Raw genomic sequence first — 16,108 nt, forward strand, 5'->3', positions numbered from 1 at the left:
AAGATGGAAGTCGAGATAAAGGCGTTTCAGTCTTCATGGAAGTGGACACGGGAGTGAACCAGTCAGTGATGAGCCAGGATGCCTTTGAGAGGCTATGGAATGAAAAATGATCCGAGCTGGCTCCAGTACAGGAAAAGTTGCACACCCACACCAAGGAGCTGATCCCAATCCTTGGTAGTGCAGATGTAAGTGTAATCCATAATGGCGTGGTTCACAAGTTACCTCTGTGGATTGTTGCAGGTGATGGTCCAACGCTACTCGGAAGAAAGTGGATGGGAAAGATTCAGTGGAAATGGGAAGACCCCTTCACTCCAGCAATTAATGTCCCCCGTACTCAGAGGCAGAGCAAAACCTCACCTTCGCTTGAGCCAGGCACCAGAGAACAGACCAGCGCAGCACCTGAGGCACAGATTGTCCATCACGACTGCGTGGCAATGATCCGACCGGAACGACCTAAAAGTACCTTCCCAGTTCCAGTGGCAGGACTCCTGGGGAGGAAGATCGAATTCACAGGCACTCTTCCAGCTTTTGTGGCAGAATTGCGGGAGAGAAGGATCAAGGCAGTCGACCTCGAGGGCAGGGGCAAGATGGTGTCCCTGCTGCAGCGAGGGGCAGCGTGGCTGAAAGAAAGATGGCGGCGGCCAGACCACGAGGTGCAACGCTGAGGGATCAACATGTGGTGTCGAACAAAGGATTTAATTGGGGTAAAGCCTAAAGGACACCTGCAACCAACTGAACTTAAAGAGACATTGTATGCATGGCAATCAATGTAACGAACCGATTAAGATTGTGAACAAAATGTTGTTGCGAGATGTCGGGAATAGAGTGTCCACAAAAGTAGCAAGCGAGCGAATTCAGGAGGGTAAAGGCGCTGATCCTGATGCCCTGCCCCAGGAGTCCCCTCAAGTTATAGGCCAGTGACCTCAGGATGGTGAAGGCACTGATCCTGATACCCTGCCCCAGGTCTATCCCACGCTGCAGGCACCTGATGGCACCATTCTCCATCGACCTGGAAACGAAAACAGCGCCAATACGTGCAGTCGGCCGCTGTTGCCCACCACCCGGGTGGAGACGGTGCAGCCCCCAGACCCAATCACTACCTCGGCCATGTCTGGGAGCGAAAGGTCAGAACCAACGAGTTCCCCAAACAGGACCTGGAACAGCCAGGTTCCCAACACCATTAGAGAGCAGGCAGAAGATTCTGCAGCACTCAAAGGAGGACAGAGAGGCCACACATATCTGTGGCCCTGCCCACCACTAGGCAATGGCAAAGGCCCTGAGTCCTGGCATGGTGAGCGAACCAAGCCCACCCCACTAGCAGGGGCCACAGCGCCGTTATCAGACGACTAGGACCCCGTCCAGTTGCTCTGGAACTAGCGTTCTCGCATACCTGTACTGCTACCTCAGTACTGACCATAACTGAACCATGAATGCAATCTACCCAATCTGGGCACATGACCGTAAAACGTAACGAATGTAAGTCACTGAACCAAGGTGTCATGATACAAACTGTAACTTCCTTTCTTTGTACTTGCACTGTGTCTGATCCTGTATATTAATGTAACGGGCCTGCTGGGGGTGGGGGGGCCGAGAATAGATGTATGTAGCCATGGACACACACATGGATCACACCCAGAACCCTCTGGAACCTCCACTGCATCATCATACCATCCAAACTGGTAACCACTACCCAACGTTGTGGCAAAAGAACGTGTGGGGTTAACAGGGAGAGAGCCAAGCCAAAGCACAGCCAAGGTGTAAGGGCTATTGGCACTTAAGTCTGGGGAGGGCTAAGCCAGAGCACATAGTGCAAAGGTAATCAGCACAAAGGACTTGGGGGAGAGTGATGTTATATATGCAGACTATAGATATACTCTGTGTAGTCACTGTATAGTTGCAATAGATGGAGACTTGTTACCTGATTTACTATCAATAAGGTTTACACTGTGTATATACTATGCTGGCACCACTAGAGGGTATAACTGGTGGAGACCGGGGTTTCCTGCCCCTGTATCAGAGGCTGTCCACCAGAGGGCACTGCGGTGGAAATCTTGAGGGTCACCTGCATAGGTGTGCAGGGTCCAGTATGAAATGTTGCTCACCATGCTTGTGCCTCACTCTGGAGTTTGGAATCTGAGGAAGGACATTCTTGCTATTGAGGGAGTGCAGCGAAGGTTCATCAGACTGATTCCAGGGATGGCTGGACTGACATATGAGAAGAGACTGGATCAATTGGGCCTTTATTCACTGGAGTTTAGAAGGATGAGAGGGGATCTCATAGAAACGTATAAGATTCTCACGGGACAGAACAGGTTAGATGCAGGAAGAATTTTCCCGATGTTGGGGAAGTCCAGAACCAGGGGACATAGTCTAAGGATAAGGGGTAGGCCATTTAGGACTGAGATGAGGCGATACTTCTTCACGCAGAGAGTTGTTAACCTGTGGAATTCCCTACCGCAGAGAGTTGTTGATGCCAGTTCATCGGATATATTCAAGAGGGAATTAGATATGGCCCTTATGGCTAAGGGGATCAAGGGGTATGGAGAGAAAGCAGGAAAGGGGTACTGAGGGAATGATCAGCCATGATCTTATTGAATGGCGATGCAGGCTCGAAGGGCCGAATGGCCTACTCCTGCACCTATTTTCTATGTTTCTACGTTTCTAATAAAGGACCAAGGTCACTACAGTTTGAGTACAACACATTGCCTCGTGGAGTCATTCATAAGTACATTACAGACATAACACTTTATCCTGCAGTTGAGCCAATGGGATCCCTGACCTATGACAGTAGAGGCAGCGCCCACACTGAATGTGTGGGGAAATTCCGTTTCCATTGACGTCTCTCACATTGAGCCAACACCAAAAATTCAACCACTAAAATTGGATGGAATAACCTGGCCTGGAAATATGGGCACTAAACGGCCTACTATGCTTCCAATATGGCGAGCAGGAAGTGCGTGCATATATCAACAACAACAACTTGTATTTATATAGCGCCTTTAATGTAGTGAAACGTCCCGAGGCGCTTCACAGGCATATTATGAGATAAAAATGTGACACCGAGCCGCATAAGGAGAAATTAGCGCAGGTGACCAAAAGCTTGGTCAAAAAGGTAGGTTTCAAGGAGAGTCTTGAAGGAGGAAAGATAGGTAGAGAGACGGAGAGGTTTAGGGAGGGAGTTCCAGAGCTTGGGGCCGAGGCAACAGAAGGAACGGCCACTAATGGTTGAGTGATTATAATCAGGATGCTCAGGAGGGCAGAATTAGAGGGGCGCAGACATCTCGGGACGGGGGGGAGTTGTGGTGCTGGAGGAGATTACAGAGATAGGGAGGGGCGAGGGCCATGGAGAGATTTGAAAATAAGGATGAGAATTTTGAAATTGAGGTGTTGCTTAACCAACCGGAAGTGTGCTGCCCGCCATATTGGATAAGGTAGTTGGGAATATTCAAAGTGGAGAATATTTAATTTAAATTAGGTTCCTGCTCTAGCTCCAAGGCCCGTGGTCAGATTTCCGATCGCCCCAGCACTTCACTCCCCGCGAGCTGAACCTGCACAGCTCAACAGCGTGTTAATGGGCAGAAGGGCACGCCCAACCCTCCCGAAACATGGAGGCGGGAGCAACTCAAAGTACACTCCCTCCATTGCTGGGGATAGTTTCTCTCTACTCTATTCATCTTAAACACTTCAATAACATCACCCCTCAATCTTCTATATTCAGGGGGATACAAGCCTAGTCTATGCAACCTGTCCTCATAATTTCACCCGAGTATTATCCTGGTGAACCTGCATTGCGCCCCCTCCAAGGCCAACATAGCCTTCCCGAGGGGCGGTGCCCAGAACTGGACGCAGTGCCCAGATGGGGTCTGTTATGTTCAGAATAACTCCACAAGACTGTATGCTATAAGCTCAAACTGTTGTGACCGTTGTATTTTTAATGTAACTCTAGGATGAGGGAGCAGCATGGTAGACTGCCTTTTATACCTGCTTGTCTGGGGTGTGCAGGTGACCCTTGGGTCTCCAACAGGTGCGCCCCCTGGTGGCACGTCACACACACACTAGTAAAGTTTACATACATAACAGGGTCTGACCAGAGCTCTGTACAATTAATACCCTTCCTACATTAGTACATATATTTTATATTTATTCCCAGTGGGTGCAGTTACAGTTCAGGGAGTACTGTGTGCTAGGTTGGTCCCCTCATCACTGCATTGACCAATTGGTTAATTTGGATTTTATATGAATTTCAGTGTCAACATCCACTAACCTCACGTTTTTAATTTTTCATTGTTTTTTTTATCTAGGAGAGACGGCGGAAGTAACTGCATTGGGCCTTTCAAAAACTACCATTCTTGCAACATTCAGGTACGGTGAGATGAATGCTCCTTGTACATATTGGGAAGCAGGCCAGCGTGAAAAGGGGGCTTCCTGATGGATCATTTGGTAAATCAGTGAGATGCCATGTCGAACTGGTCATCTGTGTGGAGTTAGTGTCTCCGTCGTCAGTAGGGAGGCTGCAATTCACTGCAATGTCTCCTGAGAATAGGGGATTGTAACGTCTGCACCTGTGAGGATGCTCACGTGCCCCGTGCAATCGGTTTTTAAGTCGGTTCACGGGCTCCCAGTCCGCCTGTAATTGCTGCGGTCTGGAAGAGTCCGTGTTCCATGTGTATATTCAGGGTGTGAGGTTGCAGCCCCTCTTCCAATATTTGAAGGGGCTGCTCCTCAAATTCTGGTTACACTTCAGTCCCACACTCCTGATCTTTGGGCACCCTGTGCGGAGGGGAGCAGGTAGGTCCGAGAGCCTCCTCGTAGGACTGCTCCTGGGCACGGCCAAGGGGGCCATCAGCCGGTCCAGGCAGCGGGCGGTCGAGGGGGTTGTTCAGCCTGACTGCCTGCCTCTCTTCCGCGGTTACATCCGATCCAGGGTGTCCCTGCAGATGGAGCACGCGGTGTCCACCGGTACGCTCACGGCCTTCCGCGAGAGGTGGGCACCGGAGGGACTGGAGTGCATCATCACCCCCGGCAACCAAATTTTAATTTGATCTGTTTAATGTCTAAAGTTTAATTTGTTCATTTGTCGGTTTAGGTGCCCCTTTAATAAGGAGGCATTTGATTTACAGGTTCAACTAAAATAGTTGTAGAGCTGTTGCATTGTGAGTGGCTTAGCCAGTCACGTGATGTTCACAAGACTCAATAAAACCCCAGCCAGTTGGGTTCGGGGGATCCACGATGAGGCAGGTGGTTGTGAGCCTGGTGGATGAACTGGTAATGTGTAGTGTGATTGTTAAACCTTTGCCAATAAACCAACTAGTTCTTAATAGCAATGTGTTGCTGTGAATTCTTAAGCAAAGAAGCCATGAAACAAATACATTACAGGGGGTGGTGGTGGGAGGGAGAGAACATAAGAATTAGAAGTAGGCCCTATGGCCCCTCGAGCTTGCTCCACCATTCAATAAGATCATTGCTGATCATCGAACTCAACTCCACTTTCTCGCCCAATCCCCATATCCCTTGATTCCCCTCGAGTCCAAAATTATATCGATCTCAGCCTTGAATATACTCAGAGACTCAGCATCCACAGCCCTCTGGGGTAAAGAATTCCAAGGATTCATCACCCTCTGAGTGAAGAAATTTCTCCTCATCTCAGTCCTACATGGACAACCCCTTATGCTGAGACTATGCCCCCTGGTTCTAGACTCTCCAGCCCGGGGGAATCACCTTTCAGCATCTACCCTGTCAAGCCATCTCAGAATCTTATACGTTTCATATCAAACAAGTCCAGTTGCAACATGTATGTGGGATTAGAACAGAGTGGGATTTGCCTGTGACGGACCCCATGTTGGAATAGCCCAGCAACATCTCGGCACACAATGCAAGAGTGGCCATTCTCTGGGCGTGCTCACTCTTGAGTTATATCTCACCATGAGTCAGCATTCCCACCGAGGGAATAGAGGGAGGAAATCAGACCTTGAAGAAGGTGTCTCGACATCAGTGCTACTTTTAAAAGGAGTTTGCTATATTCATTTATTCGACACATTTTTTGTGTGTGGCAATTTACAGGATGTATGTGGGAATATCCGGGATTTGTGGGAATTTCCGGGGTGTCTGGGAATTTCTGGGATGTGTGTGGTGGGGGGAGAGGAGTAGGAAGAGGAGGGAGAGGAGAGGGGGAGGAGGGGGAGTAGGGAGAGGAAGGGGAGTAGTGTGTGGGGGGAGAGGAGGGAGAGGAGGGGGAGGGAGTAGCAAGTGGGGTGTGGGGGAGGAGGAGGGGGAGTAGCAAGGTGGGGGAGTAGCGAGGAGGGAAAGGAGAGGGAGTGGCGAGGAGGAAAAGGAGGAGGAGGAGGAGAGGGAGAGGAGGGGAGTAGCGAGTCGGGAGAGGAGTGGGAGTCGGGAGAGGAGTGGGAGTCGGGAGAGGAAAGAGAGGAGGGAGAGGAGGGGAAGGAGGGAGGGGAGAGGAGAGGGAGAGGAGCAAGAGAAGCGGAGGAGGGGGAGTAGGGAGATGAGGGATAGGAGAGAGAGGAGGGTGAGGGGAGGAGGAGGGGGAGTAGCAAGTGGAGGGGGAGGAGGGAGAGTAGGAAAAAGAGGGGGTAGGAGGAGGGGGTTAGTGAGAGGAGTGGGGGGAGAGGAGGGGGTTAGTGAGAGGGGTGGGGGAGAGGAGGGGGTTAGTGAGAGGGGTGGGGGGAGAGGAGGGGGTTAGTGAGAGGGCTGGGGGGAGAGGAGGGGGTTGGGGAGAGGAGGGGGAGTAGCGGGTGGGGTGTGGGGGAGGAGGGGGAGTAGTGAGCAGGGAGGGTGGGGTGGGGGAGTAGTGAGAGCTATCCGGCCCGTGTTTTCTCTCACCTGCCAGTGCGTGACCTTTGGTAGTGGGCACTGAGAGTGCTCCGTTTTCCGTCTCCCTCACATTGACTTTCATCCCGTTGACCAACAGTGAAAGATGTTCCTCGTCACGTAATGTTAGTGAATTGTGCTGGTTTGGTGTTTTGGCAGGACTGTCCCGAGGGTTCAAGAGATTTCAGAGAAGAGCAGTGCTCTGCGTTTGATGGAGCTGATTTCCAGGGGAAAAGATACAAGTGGCTGCCATATTATGGAGGTAAATGGGTTCCTAGAAATATGTTTCGATCAGTTTAAATGTTAAAAGAGTTCTCACGGCGCTGCCACTAGGGACGGATGCCTGCAGCTCTTCATCAACTCTCACCTCGGCCAACAAACGTTCTTACACAGACCCCTTCCTTCATGGTGCCCCCAGATTATTTTTGACATTGTTCAGACAAGGATAGTGTTGGATATAAAACTTGGAATGGATCAACCCACTCACAGGGATGTACTTTCTTGTGTGGAAGTTTCAACAGAGGCCCCTTCTGCCCTCCGGGCAGATGTAAAAGATCCCATGGTACTGTTCGAAGACCAGGGGAGTTATCCCCGGTGTCCTGGCCAATATTTATCCCTCAACCAACATCACTAAAACAGATTATCTGGCCATTATCTCAATACTGTATGTTGGATCTTGCTGTGCGCAAAATGGCTGCCGCATTTCCTACCTTAGAACAGTGACTACACTGCAAAAGCATTTCATTGCCTGTAAAGCGCTTTGGGACGTCCGGTGGTCGTGAAAGGTGCTATAGAATTGTAAGTCTTTTTTTTTCTGTAAATAAACTTCTTGTGTTCTATCATCACCTGATTAATTTCCTTCCAACCAAGTAGTCTGGGCGGGATTGTATTAATTACTCCTGTCCGTCTTGTGTAATGGAGAGATGTAATAGAGCTGTTCAAAATTCTGAAGGGTTTTGATAAATAAGGAGAGATTCTTTCCAGTGGCAGGAGGGTGGGTAACCTGAGAACACAGATTGAAGATAATTGACAAAGGAACCAGAGGGGAGATGAGGAGAATGATTTTACACAGCAAGTTGTTGTGATCTGGAACACGCTGCCCGATAGAGTGATGGCAGCAGATTCAACAGTAACTTTCAAAAAGGAATTGGATAAATACTTGAAAAGGAAAAATTTGCAGGGCTATGGGGAAAGAGCAGGGAGTGGGACTAATTGGACTGCTTTTGCAAAGGCCTCCTTCTGTGCTGTATATTGGGAAGACCGAAGCCATTGTTTTCAGTCCCCACCACAAACTCCGTTCCCCAGCCACTGACTCCATCCCTCTGCCCAACTCCTGTCTGAGGCTGAACCGTACTGTTCGCAACCTTGGTGTCATATTTGACCCTGAAATGAGCTTTTGACCACATATCCACAGCATAACTATTTCCACCTCCGTAACATCGCCCGTCTCCGCCCTTGCCTCAGCTCATCCGCTGCTAAAGCTGTTGTTACCTCTAGACTTGACTCTTCCAATGCACTCCTGGCTGGCCTCCCACATTCTACTCTACGTAATCTAGAGGCGATCCAAAACTCGGCTGCCCATGTCCTAACTTGCACCAGATCCGCTCACCCATCCCCCGCTGTACTCGCTGACCTACATTGGCTCCCAGTTAAGCAACACCTCGATTTCAAAATTCTCATCCTTGTTTACAAATCCCTCCATGGCCTCGCCCCTCTCTATCTCTGTAATCTCTTCCAGCCCCACAAGCCCCCGAGATGTCTGCGCTCCTCTAATTCTGCCTTCCTGAGCATCCCTAATTATAATTGATCAACCATTGGTGGCCATGCCTTCTGTTACCAAGGCCCCAAGCTCGGGAATTCCCTGCCTAAACCTCTCCGCCTCTCTACCTCTCTTTCCTCCATCAAGACGCTCCTTAAAACCTACTGTCATGTATGTAACCACAATGTAACACCACTGTATTACTGTATACACTCAAACTAGATGCACACCTTGACCATAAGGGGTGAACTTGTGGGAGACACTCCTTACCTGATCACACAGGTATAAAAAGGGAGGTCCCACGCAGGGTCATTGTCTTTGGAGTCCTGTGAATAAAGAGTTAAGGTCACAGAGTGACCTTGTCCCCACAATGTGCCTCGAGTGGTTTCATACTGTAGAGTAAGAACTTTACATTGGCGACGAGAAACGGGAATTCACGACCCATGAGAATGGCCACTGCTAGCACAGAGGAACGGTACTGTGTTGGGGAAGACTGGGACGATTTTGTCGAGAGGCTTCAGCAAAGCTTCGTTACGAAAGAATGGCTGGGGGATGCAGCGGCCGACAAGCGACGGGCTCATCTTTTGACCAGCTGCGGACTAAAGACTTACATCCTCATGAAGGACTTACTAGCACCCGAAAAGCCGGCGGACAAAACCTTTGAGGAACTTAGCAAATTGATCGGGGAGCACCTCAAACCAGCGAGTAGCATACATATGGCCCAACACAGATTCTACACCCACTGACGTCGTGAAGGACAGAGCATACCGGACTTCATAGCGGACCTCCGGCGTTTGGCCAGCCTCTAAGTTCACAGACGCCTGCAGAGGGGAGATGCTAAGGGACTTCTTTATCGAGGGCATCAGTCATGTGAGAATTTTCCGCAAATTAATTGAGACCAAGGATTTGACCTTGGAAGCGGCGGCGTTTGTCATGTATCTCACATTACTGTATATAACTGTATCTTACCATGCTATATATGACTGTAACTGGATATGACCTGTAACAATAAGCATACCTTACCACCAGGGGTGCACTTGCAGGACTCACTCCATACCTGTCCCACTGTGGTATATAAAGGGAGGTCTCAGGCAAGTGCAGCACTGGAGAGCTGGAATTAAAGGTGCAGGTTCTGAGTGACCTTGACTTCAGCATGTGTCTCGTGTCTTAGAGTCAGGACTTAACAGTAGCGACGAGTTACGGGATCACAGAATCCACAGAATGGCTACCAACAGCTCAGATGAGAAATACAATGCTGGAGACAATTGGGATGACTTTATAGAAAGGCTCCAGCAAAGCTTTGTGACCAAAGACTGGTTAGGCGACGATAAGGCAGACAAGAGAAGAGTCCATCTCTTGACCAGCTGTGGCTCGAAAACATACGCTTTAATGAAAGACCTGCTGGCACCCGAGAAACCAGCAAGCAAGTTGTTTGAGGAGTTGAGCACACTGGTGAGAGACCACCTGAAGCCAGCAAGCAGCCTACACATGGCCAGACACAGGTTCTACAACTACAGACGCTGTGTGGGCCAAAGCATACCCGACTTCGTGGCAGAACTTCGGAGGCTGGCTAGTTCATGTGAGTTCCCCGATGAACTAAGGAGAGCAGTACTAAGTGGCTTTTTTATTGAAGGAATAGTACATGCAGGCATATTCCGAAAGCTTATAGAGACTAAGAACGTGACTCTAGAGGCAGCAGCACTGGTCGCACAGACATTCTTGGCAGGCGAATAAGAAACGAGGCTGATCTATACTTCGGGTACGACAACCAATGAGGCATCGGAACAAGGGGTTCACATTGTGAAACAAACCGCTACCCCCACACACAGACAAAGGCAGGAGAGCAGGCCTTCAACAGCAGACAGTGGCGCCAGAAGCCATCAAAATCAAGGGCCACATGAACGGCCGATCACACCTCATCAACCCACAATGCGAGCAATCACAACAGATTGAGAGAAGCTCAAGGGAGATCAGCCTGACGCAGCTCATCCTTCGGAAACAATGGAAACGGTCTGTGTTGGAGATGTGGGGGAAGGCACTCAACCAGGGTGTGTCGATTTCAGCATGCTGTTTGCAGAAACTGCAACTACACAGGGCATCTGGCTCGCATGTGCAGAAAAACAGCAGCTCGGCTGGTATACGAATCGGAAGGGTCGGAAAGCGGACCAGAAAACGGTTGGAACAGTGCACGGGACGCCAAGGTACAGCGGGTTAACGCGATCAATGTCCACCATTCTTACACCAAGACGCCTCCAATTATGATGAGGGTTCTACTCAACGGGATACCCGTCAACATGGAACTGGACACGGGGGCCAGTCAATCCCTCATGAGCGTTCAACAATTTGAACAGCTGTGGCCGCACAAAAGCAACAGACCAAAGCTCACAAAGATCGACACCAAACTAAGGACCTATACTAAAGAAATCGTCCCAGTCCTTGGCAGCGCCATGCTCTCAGTCACACACACACGGATGGTGCACCGACTTTCCCTGTGGATTGTCCCCGGGGATATTCCAGCCCTGTTGGGGAGAAGCTGGCTAGCAGAACGTAATTGGAAATGGGATGATGTTCACGCCATGTCGTCAGAGGAACAGACCTCCTGCTCAACAGTTCTAAGCCGTTTTGAACATCTTTCAGCCAGGTGTGGGCACCTTCAAAGGGGCTCAAGTTAGAATCTACATCACACACAATGCCAGACCTGTCCATCACAAGGATAGAGCTATGCCTTATGTGATGAGGGAAAAGATTGAAAACGAACTGGATCGGCTTCTGCGGGAAGGCATTATCTCACCCGTGGAATTCAGCGACTGGGCAAGCCCCATCGTCCCCGTCATGAAGCCTGATGGATCCATGCGAATCTGTGGGGATTACAAGTCTGCCATAAACAGAGTCTCCCTACAGGACCAATACCCACTGCCCAGAGCGGAGGACCTATTTGCCATGTTGGCTGGAGGAAAACTTTTCTTGAAACTTGACCTCACATCTGCGTATATGACGCAAGAACTGACCGAAGAGTCGAAGCTACTCACCACCATCAACACACACGAGGCCTTTTTGTGTACAATCGATGCCCATTTGGCATCAGGTCGGCAGCTGCTATATTCCAGCGCAATATGGAGAGTCTGCTCAAGTCCATCCCGGGGACAGTTGTGTTTCAAGATGATATACTCATCACGGGCAGAGACACGACTCTCATCTCCGCAATCTTGAGGAAGTACTAAGTCGATTGGATCGGGTAGGCCTAAGAGTTAAGAAATCCAAGTGTCTGTTTCTCGCGCCCGGGGTTGAATTTTTGGGCAGAAGGATTGCCGCTGATGGAATCCGCCCAACAGAATCCAAAACCGAAGCGATTCGCCTGGCACCCAGCCCCTGGAATGTCTCAGAACTGCACGCCCTCAGGCTACTCAATTACTTTGGGAACTTTATGCAGAACTTGAGCACGCTGCTGGAGCCTCTCCACGTGCTACTCAGGAAGGGGTGCGATTGGTTTTGGGGGGACGCCCAAAAACGCGCCTTCAATAAGGCACGCAACCTTCTATGTTCCAAGAGTGTTTTAGCCTTTTTTGACCCAGGAAAAAGTTAGTCCTTACGTGTGATGCGTCAGCGTACGGGGTCGGGTGCGTTTTACAGCACGTCAATCATGCGGGTAAATTGCAGCCCGTTGCTTATGCCTCCAGGTCACTTTCACGGGCGGAGCGCGGGTACGGTATGGTTGAGAAGGAGGCGCTCGTGTGCGTGTACAGTGTCAAAAAGATGCACCAATACCTTTTCGGGGCCAAGTTTGCATTAGAAACCGACCACAAACCCCTCACGTCCCTACTATCTGAGTGCAAGGCAATCAACGCCAATGCCTCGGTGCGCATTCAGTGGTGGGTGCTCATGCTGGCAGTTTACGACTACATGATAAGGCACAGACCAGGCACAGACAACTGTGCCAACGTGCTTAGCAGGCTACCCCTGGCGACCACAGAAGGGTCCAACCAACAGGACTGTGAGATGGTCATGGCAATCAATGCCTTTGAATCCACAGGTTTGCCCATGACGGCTTGCCAAATCAGAGCCTGGACGACCAGTGACCCCACGTTATCTCTAGTTAAAAGATGCGTTTTAACCGGTGACTGGGCAGAGGCTCGCGATGCCTGCCCCGAGGAGGTCAAACCCTTCATAGGCGCATGCATGAACTCTCACTACAGGCAGATTGCCTGATGTGGAGCAGCCGAGTAGTTATGCCCTTACGAGGCAGAGAGGCATTTGTCCGGGAGCTCCATCGCGAGCACCCGGGGATCGTCCTTATGAAGGCCATAGCCAAATCTCATGTCTGGTGGCCTGGCATTGATGCGGACTTGGAGCTCTGCGTCCGTCGGTGCACCATTTGTGCCCAACTCAGTAATGCCCCCAGGGAGGCCCCCCTAAGCCCCTGGCCCTGGTCCACCAAACCGTGGTCGCGGGTGCATGTAGACTATGCTGGTCCATTCATGGGCAAAATGTTCCTCGTAGTCGTTGATGCATTTTCAAAATGGATCGAGTGCACCATTTTAAACTCGATAACCACCTCCACCACTGTGGAGAGCCTTAGAACCATATTTGCAAAGCACGGCATTCCTGACATATTGGTCAGTGATAATGGTCCGTGCTTCACCAGCGCAGAATTTCACGATTTCATAGTTGACCACGGTATAAATCATGTTAAGACGACACCTTTCAAGCCGGCCTCCAATGGCCAGGCGGAGCGAGCAGTGCAGATCATTAAACAAGGCATGCTCAGAATCCAAGGTCCCACGCTGCAGAGCCGCCTGTCGCGACTGCTGCTGGCATACAGATCTCGTCCGCATTCGTTGACTGGGGTTCCCCCCGCGCAACTATTGATGAAACGAATCTTAAAGACCAGGCTCTCGTTAATCCTCCTAGACATGCATTAAATTGTTGAGGGTAAGCATCAAAAGCTAACTGAATACCATGACCGAAATTCGAGGGGGAGGTGGAATGAGATAGGGGACAAAGTGTTTGTGCTAAACTATGGCCTGCAGGGACAGTAACAGACAAAGAGGGAAACAGGCTACCGGTTGTACAAATGGACAATGGCCAAACCAGCCGGAGGAATGTAGACCAAGTAAAAAGTAGATTAACTGATAACACTGAAGAACCAGAGACAGACTACAATGTGGAACTCACACCACACCTGGTGGACAGACAGGTGGAACAACCTGAGGAAAGGGCAGTCTCAACAAACATCCCAGGCGAGATACCAGCAATCACACCGAACGAAACAGACAGCCCAGGCGAGATACCAGCAATCACATCGAACGAAAAACAGGCACCAAGGCAAACAACTGAACCACAACTAAGATGCTCCACGCGAGAGCGCAGACCACCTGAGAGACTGAATCTATAAAGGCAATAAGACCTTGGGGGAGGGTGATGTCCTGTATCTCACATTACTGTGTATAACTGTATCTTACCATGCTATACATAACTGTAACTGGATAAGACCTGTAACAATAACCACCAGGGGTGCACTTGCAGGATTCACTCCATACCTGTCCCACTGTGATATATAAAGGGAGGTCTCAGGCAAGTGCAGCACTGGAGAGCTGGAATTAAAGGTGCAGGTTCTGAGTGAGCTTGACTTCAGCATGTGTCTCGTGTAAGTCAGTACATTAGAGTCAGGACTTAACAGCGTTGATAGCTCAAACTTTCATGGCGGGGGAGGAAGAGACGAAAATAATATATGTGCCTCTAACGTGGCGATGGATCAGGGAGTCAACGTCATCAATGCGACTCAGAGCCCCGCAGGCAGGCAGGGGCAGTCCGACACTCCCCAGGCAGCAATAGACCCCAGAGCAGGACTTCAACAGAGACAATGGCATAAACAGACATTCACGCCATCACAGTGGGCACTGACACCCATTCATCGGGTACTTAAGAGCAGTCAAAGGGACAGTCAGCGCGGAATGCCTGGCCATAGTCGCTTTGTTCCCAACAATGGAAACTTTAACTCATGCTGGAGGTGTGGGAGAAAACACTCAGCTAGATCTTGCAGATTTCAACAGTTTGTCTGCAGGAACTGAAATCTCAGTGGCCACTTAGCTCAAATGTGCAGGAAGTCTGCAACCAGACTAATATATGAGACGGATGGACCAGAAGAGGGTTCTTTGAGGCAGGGTGACTTTTGAGGCAAATCAATGGACGCCGAGGTTCAGCGGGTCCATGTGGCGAATATTCACTGTTCATACACCAGAACGGCACAAATGATGATGAGGGTTTTATTCAACGGTATCCCAGTATGCATGGAGCTGGACACTCGAGCCAGCCAGTCACTCATGGGCGTTCAGCAATTTGAGAAGCTATGGCCTCTTAAAGCCAGTAGACCCAAATTAGCAAGTATTAAGACACAATTACGACTTACACTTAAGAAATCATTCCGGTGCTAGGCAGTGCAATGTTGGCTGTCACACACAATGGGTTAGTGAATCGGCTGCTGCTCTGGATTGTGCCGGGCAATGGTCCTGCACTGTTGGGGAGGAGATGGTTAGCCGAGATGAACTGGAAATGGGGAAATGTTCACACAATGTCATCTGTGGAGCGAAGTTCGTGCTCACAAGTCCTATAACAATTCGATTCACTATTCCAACCTGGTGTCGGGACTTTCAAACGCACTAAAGTAGTGATACACATCACCCCGGACGCCAGGCCAGTGCACCACAAAGCCAGAGCGGTGCCGTATGTGATGCGGGAAAAGATCGAGAGCGAATTGGACCGGCTGTTGAGAGAGGGCATCATCTCGCCTGTTGAATTCAGCGACTGGGCGAGCCCCATCGTTCCCGTCCTAAAAGCGGATGGCTCTGTCAAGATCTACGGCGACTGCAAGGCCATCATCAATCGGGTATCCCTACAAGATCAATACCCGCTCCTGAGAGCGGAGAACCTCTTTGCCACACTGGCAGGTGGCAAGCTGTTCACCAAGTTGGACCTCACTTCAGCCTATATGACCCAGGAACTGGCTGACGAATCTAAACTACTGACCACCATCACCACGCACAAGGGACTGTTCGTTTATAACAGGTGCCCGTTTGGCACTCGATCAGCGGCCGCAATTTTTCAACGAAACATGGAAAGCCTGCTTAAATCCATTCCTGGAACGATCATATTCCAGGACGACATCCTCATCACAGGTCGGGACACCGAGGAACAACTCCACAACCTGGAGGAGGTGCTACGCCGACTGGACCGGGTAGTCTAAATGTGTGTTCTTAGCTCCTGAGGTTGAGTTTCTGGGCAGGAGGGTTGCTGCAGATGGGATTCGGCCCACCTAATCCAAAATAGAGGCTATTCGACGAGCACCCAGGCCCTGCAACACACCGGAGTTGCGTTCATTCCTGGGACTGTTGAACTATTTCAGGAACTTTCTGCCGAACTTGAGCACGTTGTTGGAGCCACTACACGTGCTCCTGCGTAAGGGTTGCGATTGGTTTTGGGGGGGCTGTCAGGAACGGTAGGAAGTTTGAATTAGAGACGGACCACAAG

General features: G+C 50.3%; 1 protein-coding gene across 3 annotated transcripts in view; it reads left to right on the forward strand.

Moving 5' to 3' along the window:
• paplna (papilin a, proteoglycan-like sulfated glycoprotein) overlaps positions 1-16,108 on the forward strand; it is a 279,507-nt gene that overhangs the window by 156,251 nt on the left and 107,148 nt on the right. For all 3 annotated transcript variants that reach the window (XM_070878697.1, XM_070878699.1, XM_070878698.1), the window contains exons 3-4: positions 4,302-4,362; positions 6,985-7,087. In XM_070878697.1, coding sequence (XP_070734798.1) covers positions 4,302-4,362; positions 6,985-7,087 — 164 coding nt within the window. The remainder of the gene's footprint in view (positions 1-4,301; positions 4,363-6,984; positions 7,088-16,108) is intronic.

Source organism: Pristiophorus japonicus, chromosome 4, assembly GCF_044704955.1.
Source record: "Pristiophorus japonicus isolate sPriJap1 chromosome 4, sPriJap1.hap1, whole genome shotgun sequence".
Taxonomy (NCBI): domain Eukaryota; kingdom Metazoa; phylum Chordata; class Chondrichthyes; family Pristiophoridae; genus Pristiophorus; species Pristiophorus japonicus.